Below are 21,739 nucleotides of genomic sequence, written 5' to 3'. Positions count from 1 at the left end.
ATCGCCCAGCGACTCCCCTCACAACGAAAATGCCGAGGACATCAATTTTAGGAATATAGTAGACTGAGGGTTTTTATATCGGGAGAATCTTAGAGTCTAAACAGGATGTCTACTTAAATCCTAGAAAAAAATTCCCTTACGGTTCCAGGGTTTTTCCAGGTGTTATTTTTCGCGAATTTATTGTAAATAATGTTCTTTTTTAGTTTCAAAGAATTTAATTAATATAAGAATAGATTAATTAAATAATAACAAAAACATAATTACTTATTTCTTCAATTTGCCTCTAATGTTCATGAATCTCAATACAAATTCAAACAAATTTTTATTATGTTTTTTTTTTTTAACTTCTAAGGATTTAATTAATAATACCAGATATTCTCAAATATTTTAGCACGATATGTTAATTTAATAATTAAATAATACTGAAAAATATATTTAATCATTTGTTTCAATCTGCCTGTAATCAATTTTCAACCAAAAATAAAATATTGAAATTTTCCGTTAAAAACTCTATTAAAAAAAAACAGATTTATTTTTAAAAACAAATTAAACTTTTAACCATGTATATTCATTTTTAATCAAACAGATGAATTAAATATTAAAATGATTAATATTTAATAGCAATACTTGAATTTCTAAGCAAAAAAAATGAATTTTCAAACAAAACGATTAGTTTTTAAACAGGAAGATTAATTTCCTTAAAAGAAAGACGGCTGAATGAATTTTCAACTAAAAAAGACAAATTTTCAACCAAACTAATGTATTTCCAACTAAAATGATAAATCTTCATCTGGAATAGATGGATTTTAGACGAAAAAATACATTTTTGGCAAAATATTTCAATTTCCACCAAAAAGACGAATTTTTTTTACTGGTCTAAAAAAATTTTTTTCAATATTTGTTTTTATTTCTAAATTGCGAAAAAATGGCTAAAAACTAACATTAAATTATTTAATACATTCCACCTGGTCAAAATCATAACATAAGAAATGGTATAGTTGAATTTTAACTAGTAAATTTTTAACTAAAAAGATGAATGTTCAACAAAGAAGATTAATGTTCACCAAACAAGACGAATTATCAATTAAATAGATAAATTTTCAACCAGCAATTGAATAGTTTAATTATCAGTCAAAAATGAATGTTTAACCAGAGATGAATTTTCAACGAAAGGGATATAATTTTCAATTGGATTAGTTGAATTTTCCTGTAAAAAAATTAATTTGCAACAGAAGCGAAACTATTTTTTTTTAATTAGTTACATTTTTAAACAAAGTGATGAATTTTCAACTAAAATGATGAATCTTTAACTGGAATCATTAAATTTCCAAAAAAAGATTAATTTTCATTTCAACCCAGAAGAATAATGTCTGCCAAAAAAGTCCAAATTTTCAACTAAAAAAGATAATTTTTCAGCTAAATATTGAATAGTTTTATTTCCAGGGAAAAAATTAATTTTTAACAGCAAACAAAACAAATTTTCAACAGAATAAAGTTACCACTGGAGGTTTTATTTTCAGTGAAAAAATTCACTTTTTGCAAATAAAAAAACGAATTTTTAACAAAATAGCTCATTTTTCAACCCAGGAGTTGAATTTTCAATTAAAATTGTTAATTTTTAACAAAATAGTAACTCTCAACTAAATAATTAAATCTTCATAAAGAAAAGTTAAATTCGGAGCAAAAAAGAATTAGTTGATATTTAAAACAAAAAAAGATGAAAATCTTTAATAAAAAAATGAAACTAGACCAAAAAGAACGAATCTTCAACAAAATACATAAATTTTAACCAGATACTTGAATTTTCAGCTTAAACCGTTCAATTTTGATCAAAAAAACGAACAGTTGAATTTTCAGTTAAAAAAATTGATTTAAAACAAAACAAATTTTCGACAAAATAGTTCAATACATTCACATAAAGCTACTTTTACAAATGAAGAATTGTTGTTACTCAATTTAATATTGCAATTAAAAAAAAAAGTACGCTCGAAAAAATTCCCTAACAATTCCTGGTTTTCCAGGTACGGTAGACACCCTGCCTAAACTAAAATTTTATATTAAAAATTGGTTGCAGATAACAGTCAATTCTTTTATTTGCTTACTTTATTGAAAAAGAACAAAGAACAACATTACAAATTAAACAACTGGCAGAAAATAAAAAATATAACAGTTTCCAAAATCACATGAAATTCTTAAACATTACAATTTTGGTAAATTGTGTTATGAGCTTTGTGAGCATTACAATGTATTATTAATTGCATTGCAACCTACGAGCACGTAAGAATGTAATGTTCTACGTGTTTCAGGCAACTGCAAAGTGATACTTGCTGAGAATACCTTAATATAGGATGCGGCCTGTGTAAATTTTCAGGCAAAGACGAATTGTACTGATATGCTGAGATACAATTTAAAAGTTAACTGAGAACGTTTGTCTTATATTGCAAGGCTCGTTTTCCCACCTTCCATCCTATCATAAAGTATTTTCAATTTTCAGACATTTGACAAATATATAATATATATAAGTAGCAAATATTTCATGTCGTTAGTTATGTAAAATGGTACGTTGATTAAAATAATTTCTTTTTAAAAGTGTGTGTATGTGTATACAAATATGTATAGTAGGTATAATAAATTTATTTTTTCTTTATATAAAAACGGAACTAAAATTTTAAGGGTATATAAAGCGGAAAAACGCTTAGCTTTTTAAAACAAACAAAAAATGAGACCTCAGTTACTTAGGTACTTGCGGACTAGCTTTGATAAGCTTTGGGAGAAATACAATAAAAAAAGGGAGACAGTAGAAGAAAAAAAAATGTAGAAGAAAATAATACAAGAAAAATAAACAAGTAATTATATAAAAACGAAAACATATTTCAGCGTAAATACACGAAGAAAAGCGTTCGTCCATATAACTCGAAAAAAGTAAACTAAAGTCGAATACTCTTAACTGAAATGACGTGTCTACATAACTAACTCGAACAAGGTTATCGTCGCAAACCTGAACAGTTTGTTAAATTTTCATCAGAGTACGCTCCTTGGCAACACATAGCATATAAAAAAATATATATCGTTATTATATCCGCTTTCCATTATTACATTACAATCTAGCTTTCTTTGGTTGTACTATTCTTATGTGTCGCGGTACGCAGAAACAATCGCAGCCCATGTTTCAAAAACTCGGGTTCGAATTGCTTTTGAATACGATAAATAAAGTTTTCAGTTGACAATAACCAAGTTGAAAACTTTACGGAACTATACTAGTACATAACCAACGAAGGTTCGTGGAAAACACGGCTTTCAAAAATCGAAAACTATGCATTTTTACGTTTAATGTAGAAATTAGCAATATATAAAGTTCACTAAGCGTGTAAAGTCAATAGGGTTTACGATTTGACAAAAATCATTTATTGCCGAGGTCACGGCGTCGCAGCCACCGCGCATCGTTTCGAAAATCTCGAGTCAACAAAAAAAAAAGAAGAAAATGTAAGAGGTTACTCGATCAATAAAAAATGATGCGCAGCGTTCACAGGATAGTTTTTGAAATTCATAAACGGCAATTAGCAAATGGCAATTCGCAATCGTCGGTTCTCAGTCTAAATGAGATTTTGCCAAACACTATGAGTGAAGGACAAATGTAATACTTGGTGGAGACTACGCATATCACAGAATTTGAAAAATGATGCTGTTTCTAAAACCTGATATAGTACAAAGCATGCCGATGGAATGCAACTGTAACTCTATGGTAGTCGACTTGATATGTAAATAAAGTACCTCTGAAAGGAATGAATTATCGAGATAAGGAAATCCCGCCGAGCAGAATAGGTGGCTGTAAATAGTTTTGTCTTTACACACTCTCAGCCTTTGAAACATTAAATTGATTAAATCAAGAAATAAATAAACAAAACAAAAAATTATTACTAGTCAGGAATGGAATCAAGTATCTCATTTATATATGCCTCATGTGGCGTACAAACTAACGATTATGCTTAATATTTTGTACTTGAACTGACTAATTAAAGACTTAATCAATTTCTCCTAGGCTAAATTAGAAAATTTACGCAATGACTAAAAATTAAAACGAGAAAAACAAGGGAGAATCTTAACTGCTAAAATAATTACGAGATACGCGAGTATGATATTAATTCGTTTGGCACTAAAAATCGTTTGTAAAATACGAAGAATTTGTTTGTTTAATATTTAAGAGAGAACAAGGAAATGGAACAATATTTTATATTTTTGTTTTGTTTCTTAAACTAGAGTCAAAATGAGAAAGATTGGGTAGATATAAAAACGGAAATTTCGACGGTGGGGTTTCTTTTTTTCTCTTTCTTTCTTTCTTTTGTTTAAATAATTGCGAGGTTTCGCGATCAATGGCAGTAAACCCCAAAAATAAAAATTTGCGATACTCTGCTTAAAATATAAAAAGTCGATTTCGAAAAATGACGCGGAAAAAAATAAACAACAAACCGAACTAAATATATAAAAACTTAAATCGAATACAAGGAAATAATTTACTATAGTAGTAAAATAAATAATGTAAAAGTCGAAATTACCGGGCCTACAGTGTACCTCTAGCAAACTATGTCAGACACGAATCACGTCACAAGGAACTCTTAATGCACACATTTAAATAAAAAGTCTTTTAAAAACCTACATCATAAATAATGCCTCAATTTTAATCAAATTTGGACATGGTACGCACAAAACAAGAACAACACACGAATCACTACAAATTTCTCTCGCTTTTTTTTCTCACAAAAATCACTTGTGGAAGAAAACTTTTTTTTACGCAAACTTACAATAATCAAAGTAAATTAACCAGAACTGGGTACAATGTATTTAAATTCAAAAGTATTATAAAGTTTCAAGTCATTCATAATTTTATTGTATTCGGAAACTGGTTTTATTTTTTTAACGATTTATGATTGTAATTGAGTTATTAGTTCCTAAATATCTTTAAAAAATGTATACTATTTCAATTCTGAGAATATTTTTATTTGTTTCAACAATACTGTGATTGGGAGGAAAGCTATTCGATATTAAGTATATTTTTGTATGAATTACTTGAATACGAATAGTTCAATTAAAAATCTCTATTAGGAGAAATAAATTTCTAATATAATTCTTGTTTTAGAAATAACAATTGTAATTGAAACTCTTCATATATCGAATTCCCATTTAAAAAGTGAGAAAGGTAGAAATTGAAATTGTTTATCAATAGGAATTACAATTCCGATTAATCCTATTACGAAGATTTTCTATTATAGCTGAAATTATTCCTAGTGATCGAAAATTGTGTTTTCTTAAATCGGAAATTTTTAATAATATTTTTTAAATTATAATCAATTGACTTGCAGTGAAAAATTCTAAATAGGAAAAACTGACATTTAATTTAAACTGTTTATCGAAAAGTTTTCCCCTCTTCGCAGATTTTTATTATAAATATCCCGAGTAATAAATATTAATCTCAGTAACAAATTTACTGTAGGCTAAAACTTTTTTTTAATATAGAACACGTGCGGTATAAATAATTAGAAAATAAAAATGCAGCAATATTTTAACATATCCCCAAAATTTTTACATTTCTAGCAATTTCCGAACACTCGGTCCCGCTAAATTTAGTTAATTTAGCAATCATCAATAAAACGAATCAATATTCAAATAAAAAAAGATCTAAAAAAACATTGAATTAGAAAATAGTACCAAAATAACCTAATTTATAACAGATGTACTTTTTGAAATAAATTTCTACCCAGTTCTGATACTAACAAAGCGTTTCGATTCAAGTTTCACTAACGCGTACTTTCATGGTCCTAGGAAGACTATGATTAACCATAGGCAATTATCAATTTACATCGTATAAATCCTACATTAATCTTGAGTTAAACCAAGTGTTTCGAGACGAATAGGAATCAACCACAACTTCTCGAAAAAGTCTATCAATTCAAAGTCGAAAGGAAGAGTTTCTGCTTTTGCACTTCGTTTCAGATTCGCAGAGACACGCTCAAGGTTTGATTTTCAAGCAATTCGAAAAACGTTTTGACACACATCACGCGGGACAAAAAAACCGATACGTGCCGATAACAATCTTACTCTTACTATAATATAACGTATTTTGCAAAATACACTTTTTTTCATATATATATATGTAAGTAAAACAGTATAAGCAGCGCATGTATATTACGCATGAAGCGATTACTTAATTTCCGATAGTTGTATACACATAAAATCAAGGACCGTTTAAATGTACGCCTACGCAATATGTGACGTGTGTTTGTGTAGGGTTTTTGTTGTGTTGGTGTATATACACGTAAGAATGAGACCTTTGTGATTGTAAAAATCATCAAAAAATCTATCACAATTACCATATATATAATATATATATATACATATGTAACAAGTGACACTCTTCTACGCTCTTTTCTTTGACTCTTTCGTCCTAAACATTATTGAAATTTAAATATCAAGGCAAAAAAGAGGTGAATTTCAACAGTGGCCTAAAATCAGCCAAGTAATTCTCCACAGATAAAAATATGTAAATAGAGTATATCTATACTAAAATATTCAAGTATGTCTAGGATGAGCATAACGTAATTTTGAGAGGTAAAAGACCCTCGTTTTTTTTCTCCTTTTCTATTTTTTTATCCCCTTCACGTGATACACTATGTGTTGTTCGTATATTGGCTGGAAAAGTTTCTCTTCGTTTTTTTTTTTTTTTAATAATAATTGTTTTTAATATTATTTTTTTTAAATACTGTTTCCACTTGTGTGCCATTCGAAGACGATGCGTATTCAGGTCGTTGTGCATCTGACAAAAAACACTTTGCAAGAGGCAACACCTGTACTGGATCAATTAGATAGTTTTAATTATCTTTAACTAGCAACAACATCAGAGACTCTCGAAGAATACAACTTATGATGACGATTCTATTATCACAGGCATTATTCATAAAACTCTGCTAACCACATCTACTAAAATTTTCCGTACTTTTTTTTCAATGTTTTTTTCCTTATTTTTGTCGGTTCGATTTCATTTCGAGATTTTTTTTTCATTTCGAACGTAAAATTAAGACCACTAGTGATATTAGACGATTACTGGTCAACTTGGGAGTATAGATAGGCTTGACAAGAACGCTAATTGTCATGTACCGAGGCACATGGCCTATTTTCTCGCGTCCCATTTTCTATGCTTATGTATCGATAGTTTTTTCCCCTTTCTTTTCTTTTAATTATTGCCTCGCCTAATTAAAGCATTGCAGTCAACACTAATATTCGTCGATTTGCGTAAAGGTGTTTAATAATCCGACTCGGTATGCGATTAAGTCCGATCAAGCTATTTAAATTTGAATGTACATACACGTACGACGTGCTAAAATAGCGTTTGGTATGGCAAGAGAGTGTTGGTTAGATTTTCTTTTTTTTTCTTTCTTTCTTTTTTTTTGCGCTATTGTATGCAGATATGAAGATACTCGTGTACCGAACTGACGCGAGTGACGAGCATGCGTGTCGCTTGCATATTGCGAATTTTAGTTGAAATAAGTATTTTATGGCTACTGATGTAAACGACCCTACAAAATATGCGTATCTTCTAATATTTGTTTCATACGGATCTTTTCTTTTTTACGAAATGTCAATATTTACATAAATAGAAGTCGTTTAGCAAACGTTATTTTACACAGACAAAGTACACTCTGTATGATACCGTTAGTATGTGTATGCATGTATATATAATATATGTGTATATAATATATTTTTTTGCAAATTTTTTTTTTTATAATAACCCAGTTGATCTCCTCATTGTAGAAATGTGAGAGAGCACCAGTTTAATTTCATAACAAAGACATTTACAAGGTAAACGGGTAATAGCACTATGAACGAATAATTCATACGCGCATGTATAGTGTATTTTAAACGGTGGACCATAATAAAGCATCCTGAGTAAATATTGTGACCTTTAAACGTCTCTTCTCGACAGTACAATTTCCATTTAGATCTTTCCTCTCTTTTTATTTTTAATCCTAACGTTTGATTTTCAATATCCCTTTTGCTTATTTCCCTCGAGATAAAGGATTGAGAGGATGCTATCAGCAACAAGAGTTGTATGTTTTTTTTTTTTTTTTTTTTTTTTGGAATGTGGCAAGCGATAAAACCTTTGAGAATAAAGAAGTTTCAGAATAAAAGACGCTTTTGGTACGAAGTCGATTTTAAGATTTAGAGAATCGTCCAAGTGAAGGTAAAATCAGCAATGCGCGTTTCGATAATAAACGATGTTGATTTAAGAATGAACCTAGAATACTGATAATAGAAATTTAAATTGTTGCAGGGTAAATTGCAATTTCTTACAACGAACCACATAAATGGTTCCTAAGTAAACGTTCTCGACCCTACCAAGCTCGCAACCTTTCGATTTAATTATAATTGTTTTTTTTTTAAATAAAAATAAATTAATTTAGTATCGCAGGTTATCCAATGGGAGCTGCAAGACTTGCTATTAAATAGCATTTGGTCGGATGTCGAAGTTTTCCTCTCTTTCTTTTTTCTAGACGTTTTATACTTTCATAAAATAAGGACGCATCACATTATAAGACTGTTAAAAGTTAATGTCGCGTTTTTTTTGTTGCTTTGGTAGGCCCAAAAGTAAAATGGCTTACAGCCATAGACGTACCCTTTTTTACCTTTCGTTGATAGTAGACCAATTCCGGGATATTCACTTTTGGGATGAAGTTATGCCGTGCCTGGTTACACCTCATACTATGTAGAGGGTATTAAGGACCAGAACATGGTGATTGTTCTTTGCCAATGTCACAATGTAGCCCTCGGACGTTATTTTTAAGCCGCAACACCGGGACACCTGAGCAATCACAGAAAAAGTCAAATTAATCAAAATCATAATCAGGGTCACAAGTTAAATCCCGGAAAGAAATTTCTTGGCAATTCCAGGTATAATTTTTCACAGTACGGAGTCATTAAAATATTTTGCATTTTTTTAAACAATCGAATCGGAGTATGTACACATAGTTTTCCGAGTTTATTATAAATAATTGTTTTCTTTCAGTTTCTAGATATATTGCAAGATATTCTTAAATAAATTAGTACCATCGATTAATTAATAATTAAATAATACTAGAAAAAATAATGACTCATTTCTTGAATTTATCCCTAAACTCCATGAACTCAAACAAATTTTCCGTTTAAAATCTAAAATATTGCATTTTTAAGGTGATAGATGAATTTTCTGCCAAAAAGATTAATTTTCTTTCAAAGAAGACGACTTTTTTCATAAAAATACATCATTTTCCAACAAAATAGTTAAATTTTAAACTCAACCAGATTAAATTTAAAAAAAATAGTTAAATTTTTATCTAAGATCAGTTTGTAACCAAACATGGAACAGTTACATTTTCAGCTAAAAACCTTAATTTTCCATAAAAAAAAAAATTTCAACCGAAGTGATCAATTTGTATCTAGAATGACGAATCTTCAACTGAAATAGACGAAATTTTTTAAAAATCCAGCAAAAGGTAATTAATGTCAACCAAGTGGTTTTATTTTTAACCAAAAAATGAATTTCCAAACAAGAAGATAAATTTTCTATAAAAAACAAAACAAAAAAAAACGATTTTTCAACAAAATACATGTGTTAGCAACGGAATACTTAAATTTTCAACTAAGAAAAATAAATTTTCAAACATATAGCTGACTTTTAAGCAAAAAAGATCAATTTTTGAACTAGAACAATGAATCTTTAACAAGAATATTTGAATTTTCAACCAATAAGAAAATTTTCCCAAAAAAATGAATTTTAAATCAAGAAAATTTATTTCTATAAAAAAAGACAAAATTTCAACAAAACGCATCAATTTTCAACTAAAAATGATACATTTTCAACTAGAAATTAATTTAATTAAATGAATAGTTAAATTTTCAGTTAACAACAATATTCAGCGAAAAGATAACTAATCTTTAGAAAAATAGTTACAATTTCAAGCAAACTGATGAATTTTCAAGTAAAATGATGAGCTTTCAACTGGAATAATTGAATTTTCAACCAAGAAGATTAATTTCTACCAAAAAAGATGAATTTTCGACTAAAAAAAATTTCATTCAAAAATTGAATAGCGGTTACATTTACAGCACAAAATTAATTTTTAACAACAAAAAAACAAGAAATTTTTAACCAAATAGTTCAAGTATCAACTGGAATTTAAATTTTCAATAAAAAAAATAATTTTGATCCAAAAAAATAATTTTTCTAACCAAACTAATGAGTTTTCAATTAAATTTTAATTTCAAAAAAGATAAATTAAGAAGGAAATATGTAGTATTTGATATTCCAACCAAAAATAATTTAATTTTTAATTTAGAAAAAATTTGAATAAAACAAAAAATACAAGTTTTCAACCTGAGTTGAATTTTCAAATAAGAAAGATTTTTCAGTCGGCAGATGAAAAATTACAAACAAACTGTTGAATTTTCAAGCAAAAAAATCAATTTCTAACCAGGAATATTACATTTCTATCTAAGAGAACCAATTTTTAACAAAAGATATGAATTTTGAACCAGATACTGCAATTTTCAACTAAAAATGATAAATTTGCAACCAAAAATTAATTTAATTAAATTGATAGTTAAATTTTCAGTTAACAATAACAATTTTCAATGAAAAAATCAATAATCTTTAGAGAAATATTTACATTTTCAAGCAAACTGATGAATTTTACACTAAAATGATGAAGTTTCGACTGGAATAAGTTTAATTTTTAAAAAACAAAAAAAATTAATTTTCAACCAAAAAAATTAATTTATACAAAAAAAAAAAGAATTTTCGACTAAAAAAAATGTTCATTCAAAAATTGAATAGTGGTTACATTTACAGTATAAAATTAATTCTTATCAACAAAAAAAAAAAACAACCAATTTTTAACAAAATAGTTAAAATTCCAACTGGTATTTAAATTTTCCTTTAAAAAAATAATTTTGAGCCAAAAAAAGGAATTTTCAATTAAATAGCTCATTTTCTAACCAATATAATGAGTTTTCAATTAAATTTTAACTCCAAAAAAGATTATTAATATTCTATTTATATCTAAGAGAACCAATTTTCAACAAAAGACAAGAAATTTGAACCAGCCACTTGAATTTTCAACTAAAAGCGATAAATTTGCAAACAGAACTAGAATAGTTAAATTTTTAGTTAAAAATCTTAATTTCAAACAAACAAAATACGAATTTTCAACAAAATAGTTAAATAAAGTCATATAACGCTACTTTTACAAATAAAGAATAATTGTTATTCAATTTTATATTGAAATTACACAAAAAAAAGAATTAAGCACGCTCTCGAACAAATTCCCTGACATATCCAGGTTTTTCCCGGTACATAAAAAGTTCCCCGACAATTCCAGGTTTTCCAGATAATCATATAAAAACAATTCTGGAAATGGACGAAATCTTTCAAAATTCAACTCTTGCTCACCTTAACATAGGGACACTCAAACTCCGAAATCAAAGAGCCATCTCTCGAGAAAACTGCAACGTGGAAGCGATTACCGTGCGAATCGCCAATGAGGACGTCTCCTGCGTCGCTGATATCGATTCCGTTCGGGAAATTAGTTATATTCTCACAGCCAATGCGTCGTAGAAACTGGCCGTCTTCATTAAACACCACTACACAATGGCCTTTAAAGTCGCACACAAAGTATTCCTTTCCTGAAACAGAAAACATCGAATTTACCCATTCAATCATTGAAAAAAATGTGCCAGCAACTTTTAATGAATTTCTAATTACCACTGATAGCAATATCACTCGGTTCTCTCATGTAATCACTGCAGTCGAACCACCTCAAAAGACCTCCAGCATCGCTGATGACAAACACAGTCGGCGAGACACTGTCGACAGCTACAATGTGTCCTTGACTAGTGACAGCAAGACCGGCCACAATGTCGATGTATCGAATGGCAATCTTCTTGATGAAATGACCATTTTTCGTGAAGATCTGCATTCGCGATCGCTCATTGCCTCTGTCGCAAACAACAAACTTGCCGCTGTTTCTCATCACAGCCACTTTCCTTGGATACCACAACTGACCCTCTTCTTTTCCCGGAATTCCAAACTGGAATTTAAAGATGCCTGACTTTTCAAAGATCTGGAACCAAAGAAGAAGAAATTTAGTTTGACATCCACAGGGTAGGTGTTTGCTCAAAATCATGGGAAACAAATCCCTCATGATTTCAGGTTTTTTTAAGGTATCTCCAAGAGTTTTCTAGGCATAATTTTTTCATTCAAGTATTTCGTATTTTTAAAACAATCAACGCGGAATATGCACTCGAATATTTATATACAATTTAAAACGCTTCAAATTCTCTTTATGTGGAATGTGGACAGACGATCCCATTAGAATCCCAAATAGAAATTCTATAAGGGCCTACATGGCCAAAGCGTGACGTTCCAGGCGGGACGACAGGATAGATAATTTTTTTATCAAAAAGTTGAATTTTGAACTAAAAAATATCATTTTTCAACTACAATGTCAATCTTTAGCTGAAACAGTGGATTTTTAAACAAAAAAAATTTTAATTAGAATAGTCGAGTTTTCAACCAAAGATTAAATTTCGACCAAAAAATACGAAATTTCAACAAAATAGGCGAATTTTCAACAAGAAAAGATCGATTTTCTAATACAAAAAAAAAATCCACAAAATAGTTACATTTTCAACCAAAATGATAAATTTTCAATTAAAATCATTAATATTTAACTGGAATAGTTGAATTTTCATCCAAAGAGATTAATTTGCTACCAAAAACGATGTAAATTTCAAAAAAATTGTTAAATCTTCAACTAAAAAAGTACATTTTTAACCAAAAATATAAGAATTAAATTTTCAAAAAAAAAAAATCTCTAAATAGATACATTTTTAGTGGAAAAAATTCATTTTCAACTAGAGATTAAGTTCAGACAAAAATGAACCAATATTCAACTGAATTATTTCAATTTTGAGCTGAAAAAATTAATTTTCAGTCAAAAAGATGAATTTCAAACTAAAATTATGAATTTTTAACTGAAATAGTTTAATTTTCATCGAAGGAGATTAATTTTTTCCTAAAAAGGTGAATTTTCAACCAAATAGTTCAAACTTCAACAAAAAAGATAAATTTTGGACCAAAAATAGAATAATTGCATTATCTAATAAAAACAAAAAGAAATTCCACAAAATAGTTCAATTTTCAAACAAAGTGATGAATTTTTATTAAAGGAGATTAATTTGCTTCCAAAAAAGATGCAAATTTCAAACAAATTGTGGCATTTTTAACTAAATAAAAGTACATTTTCAACCAAAAATACAAGGATTAAATTTTTTTTTAAATCCTAAAAATAGTGAAATTTTCAACTAAAATTATGAATCTTCAACTGGAATAATTGACTTTTAAACCAAAAAAGATGAATTTTCAACTCTAATGGTCAGCTCTTAACTAGAATAGTTGAATTTTCAACGAAGCAACATGACGTTTCCACCAAAAAAAGCCGAAATTTAAGAAATAGTTGAATTTAAGAAAAAAAAGATACATTTTCAGCAAAGGATTGAATAAATCAATTTTTAGTTTAAAGAATTAATTTTCAGCCAAAGAGATGAATTATCAACAAAAATGATAAATCTTTAACTGTAATAGTTAAAATTTCCATAACAAATAATAAAAAAAATGAATTTTTAAACAAACTAATTAATCTCTGATGGAATAGTTGAATGTTCAGTGAAAAAATAAATTTTTAACCAAAAAATGAGCTTTCAGCAAAATAGTTCAATTTTCCATTAAAGAGATAAATTTTCAATTAAAACATCAAAATTATAACAACAAAATGAATTCTTAACAAAAAAATTTAACTTTTAACCAAGTAGTGAAATTTCCATCCAAACAATGTGAATTCTCACCGCGACAAAATTTTGGGTAAATAGTTCGAAGCCCTGTCGCAGAGGCGCTACATTCGCCATACACACAAAATTGTCACATGGGTTATAAATCACTCAAAATAATTATTAAATATATTTTTAATGGTGTAGAAGCAGTAAAGCATTTTTTAAACGCATAACATCAATTTCGGAGAAACTTAATGTTCAATTTAAGCAAGTATTCTCAAAAATTGAGAAATATGTTTTTTTTTTTTAAATAACACAAGACGTTATCATAACCCTTAATCCCTCGCATACATTTCAAAAAAGGGCTGCCGATTTCTCCTGTAAATTCATAATTTTAATTTAATCACGATTATGAATAAAGGAGTTAATAAAAAGATATTCAATAAATATATTTGTTGGCCGTGTGGGCATAACAAGTAAGGATGTACATTTTATAAAATTTGCAATATCATTTCTCTAAAAATTAAATACTATATTTTAAGAAAATTGTATGAATATAAAAAAAGGTATAAAATAATGTTCTTCTATTGATTGTGAATAAGTAACATTAATGAATTTAGTGGAGAAATTGTCAGCCATTTTGTAAAACATATATGAGAGATATATAGTGTTACGGGAACGCCAGTAATATTTTCGATAATTTTTTTTTTAATTGGTCACAAGATTAAAAAAAAATAAAATCATTAAAAATTTTTTAAAATTCGTCTTCTACTCTCCGTAACATGAAAACACATATTTATTTTTTATTTTTAGTGGTTTATCACATTTGTGACAGTTTAAACCAAAAATGAAGAGGTTGTGTGCGGCCTAGCTGGAGGCATCAATGATACAAATTTTTTTTGTGTGGCTAATATAGCGCCTCAACGACAAGGCTTTGAACTATCTACCTGAAACTTTGTCACGGTGAAATACACACCAGCTTGGGGGCCTTGATTACAAACAAAAAATATTTTTATTTTAAATAAAAAACAGTTTAATTCAAGGGAAAAAGATGAATGTTTAAATAAAAAGAAAATAATTAGATTTTCAGTTCAAAATATTAATTTCCAACCAAAAATTAAACAAAATAGTTAAATCCAGTAATATAAAGCTACTTTTATAAATAAGAAACATTGGAAATTAATTTTATATTGAAATAAAAGCATTTTAATTAAAAATTTAAATTCGCTGACTAAAAAATAATAATCCCTGACATTTCCAGACATATAAAAATTCCCTTAAACACTAGTATTAAAAGAGTTCGAGAAAAGCATACCTGGATCCTGTGATTGTTGGTATCAGCAACAATGATGTCTTCATCAGTTCCTAAGCAAAAACCGTGAGGCGAATTGAATTGGCCTTTGCTGGGGCCAAGCTGGCCAAACTTGCATCGGATTTGCATCGGCGTGACCTTGACATTTGCAGAACGAGGATGCGTGAAGTTTCCGCTCCCCGACCCAGCCATACTGCCAACAGAGTTGCTCATCATGACCGGCATGTTGTGCACTGAGTCCCCAAGGTCATCTGATAAAACAGAACAAAACAGCCGTAAAAAATCCCATTTAATTTGTGTCAATACATTTCAATATCAAGAGAAATTCCAATGCTTAATTAGCTACTTTATTGTCTTACCTCCTGGAGTAGGCTGCATTATAGGTGATGTCGAAGCCGACAAAGACTGATATCCACCGTTCAACATTCCATTGACCGCCAGCGACCCAAGATTCGGTGCTTCTACCATTCCAGGCGACTGTCCACGCCCTAATATAAAGTTGCTGCCACCATTCAAAGTCGGATTATTCACATCTGCAAAGAGAATTGAAGATTCAATCAATTCCAGATTTTAATCAAAACAAAAATAAAACAGAGTATCTACAAAAAATCTTATGAAAAAATTCCCTGATAATTCCACGTTTTTTCCAGGTATATCCAGTTTTTCCAGGTATATCCAGTTTTTCCATGTATAATTTTGCGTGAGTTTATGATGAATGTTTTTTTAGTTTCTAGACTTGATTTATATTATAAGATATTCTTAATCCTTCAAACGATCAATGTAGCAGCTGAGCAGCATTCACTATTTTCGATTTTTCTCATTTTTAGGTAACAGGCTTGGAATTGCTCAAAATCAATGTGTGCATTAGATCAAAGTGGCCTGTTCCGCATCTCGCTAGGTGATTTTGAGCTATTGTATACTCAATAGAAAGCGAGAAATATATAAAAATTGAAAAACATTTTTTTTTGCAAAAATCGATCAGAAAACGACTATACATTGTTCCTGGATTTTTTCAGAATTTTTATTTACCGGGATCAAGGATTGGTCCTTAAAGGGATAAATATTTTTTGAAGGTATATGAATTAAATACTGAAAACATAATTAATCATTTCTTGAATTTACCTTTGAAGTCCATTCATTTGGACCTTAATTTGGACATATACTTAAAAGTCAGTGCATATTTGGGTACAATAATGTGGGTATTATATTAAATTCAATTTAAACCGCTTCAAATTCTTAACTTTTCATGTGGTAATTTGTATTTTCAAAGGATAGATGATTTTTTAACTAAATAGTTGAATTTTCAAACAAAAAGATTTTTCTACCAAGAAGACGATTAAAAAAAAGTTTCAATCACAGTTGAATTTTTAAAAAAATATCATTTTTCAAACAAATAGGAGCTAAATTTTGAACTTAAAAATATAAATTTTCAACCGAAAATGGAAGAATTAAGCAAAAATTGAATTTTTAGTTAAAAGAATTATTTTTCCACAAATAATCAGATTTGTTTTTAAAACAAATCTAATTTAATTTTGAACCAACTAGTTTTATTTTCAACAAAAAAAGATAAATTTTAAACTGAAATAATGAATATTTAATTGAACTAGTTAAAATTTTAAACAAAACAGTGTTCAATTTTTAACAAAGTAGTCTTATTTTCAACCAAAATGATGAACTTTCTACCACAAAGATGATTTTTCAACAAAATAATTGCATTAATTAACACAAAAAGACCAATTTTCATCAAATAGTTGAATTCTGAACTAAAAAATATCAAGTTTCAACAAAAAATGAAATATCTGAATTTTAAAAATAGATGAATTTTGAACTGAAATGATCAATAATTAACTAGACTAGTTCATTTTTTAACCAAAAAGATGAATTTTCAACATGGAAGAATAATGTTCGCCAAAGAAGACGATTATTATAGAAAATGCATGAATTTTCAATTAAACCGATACATTGTCAACCAACAATTGAATAATTAAATTTTCAGTAAAAAATTAATGTTTAATCAGCGATGAATTTTCAACTAAAGGGATATAATTTTCAATTGGAATAGCAAAATTTTCCGGCAAAAAAAACTAATTTGCAGGAACAAAACTGAATTCCAAAAAATAATTACATTTTCAAACAAAGTGGTTCAAACAAAGTGGTTCAAGTTACGACTGGAATAGTTAAACTATCAATGAAAAAATTAATTTTCAGCTAAGGAAAAAATTAAGTTTAAAAAAATTAGCTTATTGTTCAACCAAGGAGATGAATTTTCAATTAAAATTATGAATCTTTGACAACTAAAAATTGATTTTCAACAAAAGAGTAACAAAAGAGAATAATTGTCCGCGGAGCAAATTTTGAAAATTGTTCAAATTTCAGTGCTTGTAGAGAATTTTATTGCGCATCTTTTTTGTATGGCAACCAAATTCAAAGTTTGTTTCATTTTTTAGTTGTTTGAGGAAAACGCAATTTTCAATGAAATAAAATCAATACTTATTTGCGCTCAACTCGCCAGATCTTTGCCGGGAATTAATATTTTTTCTTGCAAATTTTATGTAACAGTCTTCAGGGCCTTGCAGTGAATTTTCAAAAATAGTTTCTTCGAAATCTGGGATGCATTTATACAAACGAGAAAGTTGTGTGACGAAGTTTCGAATGTTGACAAATTCCAGTGAGAAAAATTTTCCTTAGAGATCAAAGAAGTTTTTCCAAAAAGTTTGAGATATTTGGCCAACGGGGGAAAAAAGTGAGCGTGATGTGAAAATTATATACGACGAACTGCACTTGACTTGGATCGCGAGAACATGTACAATATGTTGAAGAATGTTACATAACATTTTCAAGACAAAATATTAATTCCTGGCAAAGATCTGGCGAATTGAACGCTAAAAACTATTCTTTTTTTTCATCGAAAAATCCTGTTTTCCTTAAATAACTAAGAAACGAAACCACCTTCGAATCAGGAACACGAAATGTATTGGTGGATATTTTACAATTTTTAATAAAAAACAATGGAATTAAATCAAAAAGAAAATTTTGTTTACAAAATAAATGAATTTTGAACCATGCACTTGAACTTTCAATTGTAAGCTAACAATTTATAACAAAAAAACAGAATAGTTGAATGTTCAGTTCAAGAAAATTGATTTCGAACCAAAAAAAAAACCGAACTTTCAATAAAATAGTTCAATACAGTAATATAAAGCTCCTTTTACAAATGAATAAATACGCTCTCGAACAAATTCCTTGACATTTCCAGGCATAAAAAAATTCCAGTTTTTCCAGGTAGGGTAGACAATCTGGAAAAAGACAATTGGGACAAATACAAATTTTACTAAGCTTACCCTGGTTTCCAAGATTGTTTCCTAGTTTCGCGAGGGCCTGGAGATTGCTAATAGCATGATCTCCAGCAAAGAGATCGGCGAGATTGAAGGACGGAGTGGGACTTGGATTTGAGCTTGAGCCGACGACTCCAGTGTCGCCTACAATTTCGACTTTTTCGGCGAGACTAGCCAGTTGCTGAAGATTGTACTCCTGGATACTGGTCAATCCGTGGATGGGACCTGGGGAAAGTGTAACAGGAGGAGGTGGGGGTGGAACGTTTTGTGGACTAGACGATGGTGGGATTGTAAAGGAAGGTTCACCTTCAAAGGACGATTGCATGGAGGTGGGAAGAGAGATTGGAGAAGTCGTGCTGATGGAACTGGGACATCCTATCGACGAGTGAGTCATCTGCGGAGCCAGGGCTCCCTGCAGAGCTGCTGCGATTTCCGAAGCCTTCGAAGCCATATTTTCCGTTCGAAACGAGCCGAAAGCATCCTACAAATAAAATACAATTGACCGATTTCCTATTTTCATTTACGAATAAGGGGCCATTCATGAACTAGGTTACTAATTTTGGGCAATTTTTGACCCCCTACCACCTGCTAACGCGTTGACAATCGTTGCAAATAACGCAGCCTTTATGTAAAATTTGATTTTATGTTTATAATAATTTGTGTGTGTTTATAGCGAATCAAGTTGCCAATATGCCTATATTATAAACGTAACCGTGCGGTAAATTATAAACTTCGGTAATAAATCAACAATTAAAATAAAAGTCATTTTCAGTGTTTTGAAATGTGCCTAATTTAATTTTATGTGGCAGTTAATCCGGGTATTATTGAGTTCTCAAACTAAGAAAGATACATTTTTAACCAAAAATGGAGTAGTTCAACTTTTAGTCTAAGAAAATAATTTTAAATTATAAAAAAAGAATATTCTAACAAAAAGTTAATTTTTAAAAATTAAATTATTGAACTTTCAAGACTAAATTACGAATGTTCAATACAAAACAGATAGTTGCATTATCAAATCAAAAATATGAAATTTATATAAAAAAGTTAATTTTATACCAAAAAAATAAGAATTTCCAACAAAATACAAGAACTCTCAAACCAAAAGTTGAATTTTTAACTAGAATACATTAATTTTCAACAAAAAGAAAAAACGAATTCTTAACAAAAGGTTGAATTTTTACTTAAAAAAGAACCATTTCCGACCAAAAATGAAATAGGTTAATTTTCAATTACCAAAGTAATTTTTCAACTAAAAAAAACACATATTTCAACCAAGCAGTTCAATTTACAATCAAAAGATGAATTTTTAAATAAAATTTTGAATTGTCAACCAAAAAATGCATTTTAAGAAAGTAGTTTAAACCCTAATTCTTAAGTTTTTAACCAAAAAAAGATTAATTTTCTAACGAGAAAAACGAATTTTTCAACAAAATTCAAGAATTCTCAACCAAAAAGTCGAATTTTCATCAGAAGAAGGTGAATTATTAAACAAAAAGATTGATTTACCACCAAAAAATAAGAATTTCCAATAAAATTATTAATACTCCACCAAAAAGTATAATTTTAAAAAAATAGTTCAACTTGAAAACCTAGTTTTAAAATTTCCAACTAAAAAGATGAATTTTTAAACAAAACGATTAATTTTCTACTAAAACGTATTTTTCACAAAATTCAAGAATCCTCAAACAAAAGTTTGAATTTTTAAGGAGGAAAAAAAGTGGTTCAATTTTCAAGAACTAGTTCAACTTTAAAACCTAGTTGTTAAATTTTTAACCAAAAAGATGAATTTTTGAACAAAAGATTGATTTTATAGAGAAAAAGTGTATTTTAAACAAAATTAAAAAATTCTTAACCAATCAGTTGAATTTTCAACTAAAAAAAAATGAATTTTAAACCAAGCGATTAATTTTCGACCGAAAAGAATTGTTCACAAAATTAAAGAATTCTCAACCCAAAAGTTGTATAATTAACAAAAAAATATGAAATTTTAAACAAAAACATTAATTCACTACCAAAAAAGAAAAATTTTCAATAAAATTAAAGAATCCACAACCAAAAAGTTTCATTTTTAAGAAAGTCAATCAACTTTAAAACCTAGTTTTTAGATTTTTAACTAAAAAGATGAATTTTTAAACAAAACGATTAATTTTTTACCGAGAAAACAACGAATTTTTCACAAATTTCAAGACTTCTCTAACAGAAATGTAAATTTTCAATAAAATTCACGTATCCTCATCCAAAAACTTGAATTTTTAAGAAGGAAAAAAAGTGGTTCAATTTTTAAGAACTAGTTCAACTTTAAAACCTAGGTGTTAAATTTTTAAACAAAAACATGAATTTTTAAACAAAAAATTAATTTTCTAGTGAAAATGCGTATTTTAAACAAAATTCAAGAATTCTTAACCAAAAAGTTGAATTTTCAACTAAGAAGTTAAATTTTCAACTAAAAAAGATGAATTTTTATCTAAAAACATGAATTTTTAAACCAAACAATTAAATTTAGATCGAAAAGAATTTTTCACAAAATTCAAGAATTCTCAACCGAAATGTTGTGTTAGAAAAAATGAATTTTTAAACAAAAAGATTAATTTACTATCAAAAAATAAGAATTTTCAATAAAATTGAAGAATCCAAAACCAAAAAGTTTAATTTTGAAGAAAGTAGATCAACTTTGAAACCTAGTTGTTAAATTTTTAACTAAAAAGATGAATTTTTAAACAAAAGGATTAATTTTCTACCGAAAAATAACGAATTTTTCACAACATTCAAGAATTCTCAAAGAGAAATTTAAATTTTCAATGAAATTCACGAATCCTCAACCAAAAAGTTGAATTTTTAAGAAGGAAAATAAGTGGATCCATTTTAAGAACTAGTTCAACTTTAAAAGCTAGTTTTTAAATTTTTAACCAAAAAGATGAATTTTTAAACAAAACAAAACTTACTACAGAAATGTGATTTTTCAACAAAATTCAAGAATTCCGAACCAAAAAGTTGAATTTTCAACTAAAAACTAAGAGTTTTTAAACAAAAAGATTAATTAAAACAAAATTAAAGAATTCTCAGCCAAAAAGTTAGATTTTTAACGAAAAACATAAGCTTTTAAACAGAAAGATTAGTTTTCTACCAAAAACAATAATTTGGGTACGTAATAAAAATCTTACCATATGTACTTAAAAAAAGTCTCTAAATTTTAAAAGGTTAATATACTTTTGTAACTATACTTTGACTGGGACCCCCC

At 28.4% G+C, this 21,739-nt stretch overlaps 1 protein-coding gene across 2 annotated transcripts in view; it reads right to left on the bottom strand.

Annotated features, from left to right (window-relative positions):
• Positions 1-6,703: 6,703 nt before the first annotated feature.
• Positions 6,704-21,739, bottom strand: part of LOC117174458 (brain tumor protein-like) — an 18,746-nt gene continuing 3,710 nt past the window's right edge. The window contains exons 5-11 of one of the 2 annotated variants that reach the window (XM_033363602.1): positions 18,808-18,982; positions 18,508-18,726; positions 15,526-15,699; positions 15,170-15,417; positions 11,789-12,146; positions 11,477-11,709; positions 6,704-8,851 (exon numbers count right to left, since the gene is read on the bottom strand). In XM_033363602.1, coding sequence (XP_033219493.1) covers positions 8,747-8,851; positions 11,477-11,709; positions 11,789-12,146; positions 15,170-15,417; positions 15,526-15,699; positions 18,508-18,726; positions 18,808-18,982 — 1,512 coding nt within the window. In that variant the 3' untranslated portion in view covers positions 6,704-8,746. Of the gene's footprint in view, positions 8,852-11,476; positions 11,710-11,788; positions 12,147-15,169; positions 15,418-15,525; positions 15,700-18,507; positions 18,983-21,739 lie in introns of both variants that reach the window. The other variant, XM_033363601.1, reaches the window with a different exon arrangement.

This window comes from Belonocnema kinseyi, chromosome 6 (assembly GCF_010883055.1).
Source record: "Belonocnema kinseyi isolate 2016_QV_RU_SX_M_011 chromosome 6, B_treatae_v1, whole genome shotgun sequence".
NCBI lineage: Eukaryota > Metazoa > Arthropoda > Insecta > Hymenoptera > Cynipidae > Belonocnema > Belonocnema kinseyi.
Note: the sequence above shows the minus strand (reverse complement) of the source record. Positions and strands in the feature narration are given on the sequence as shown.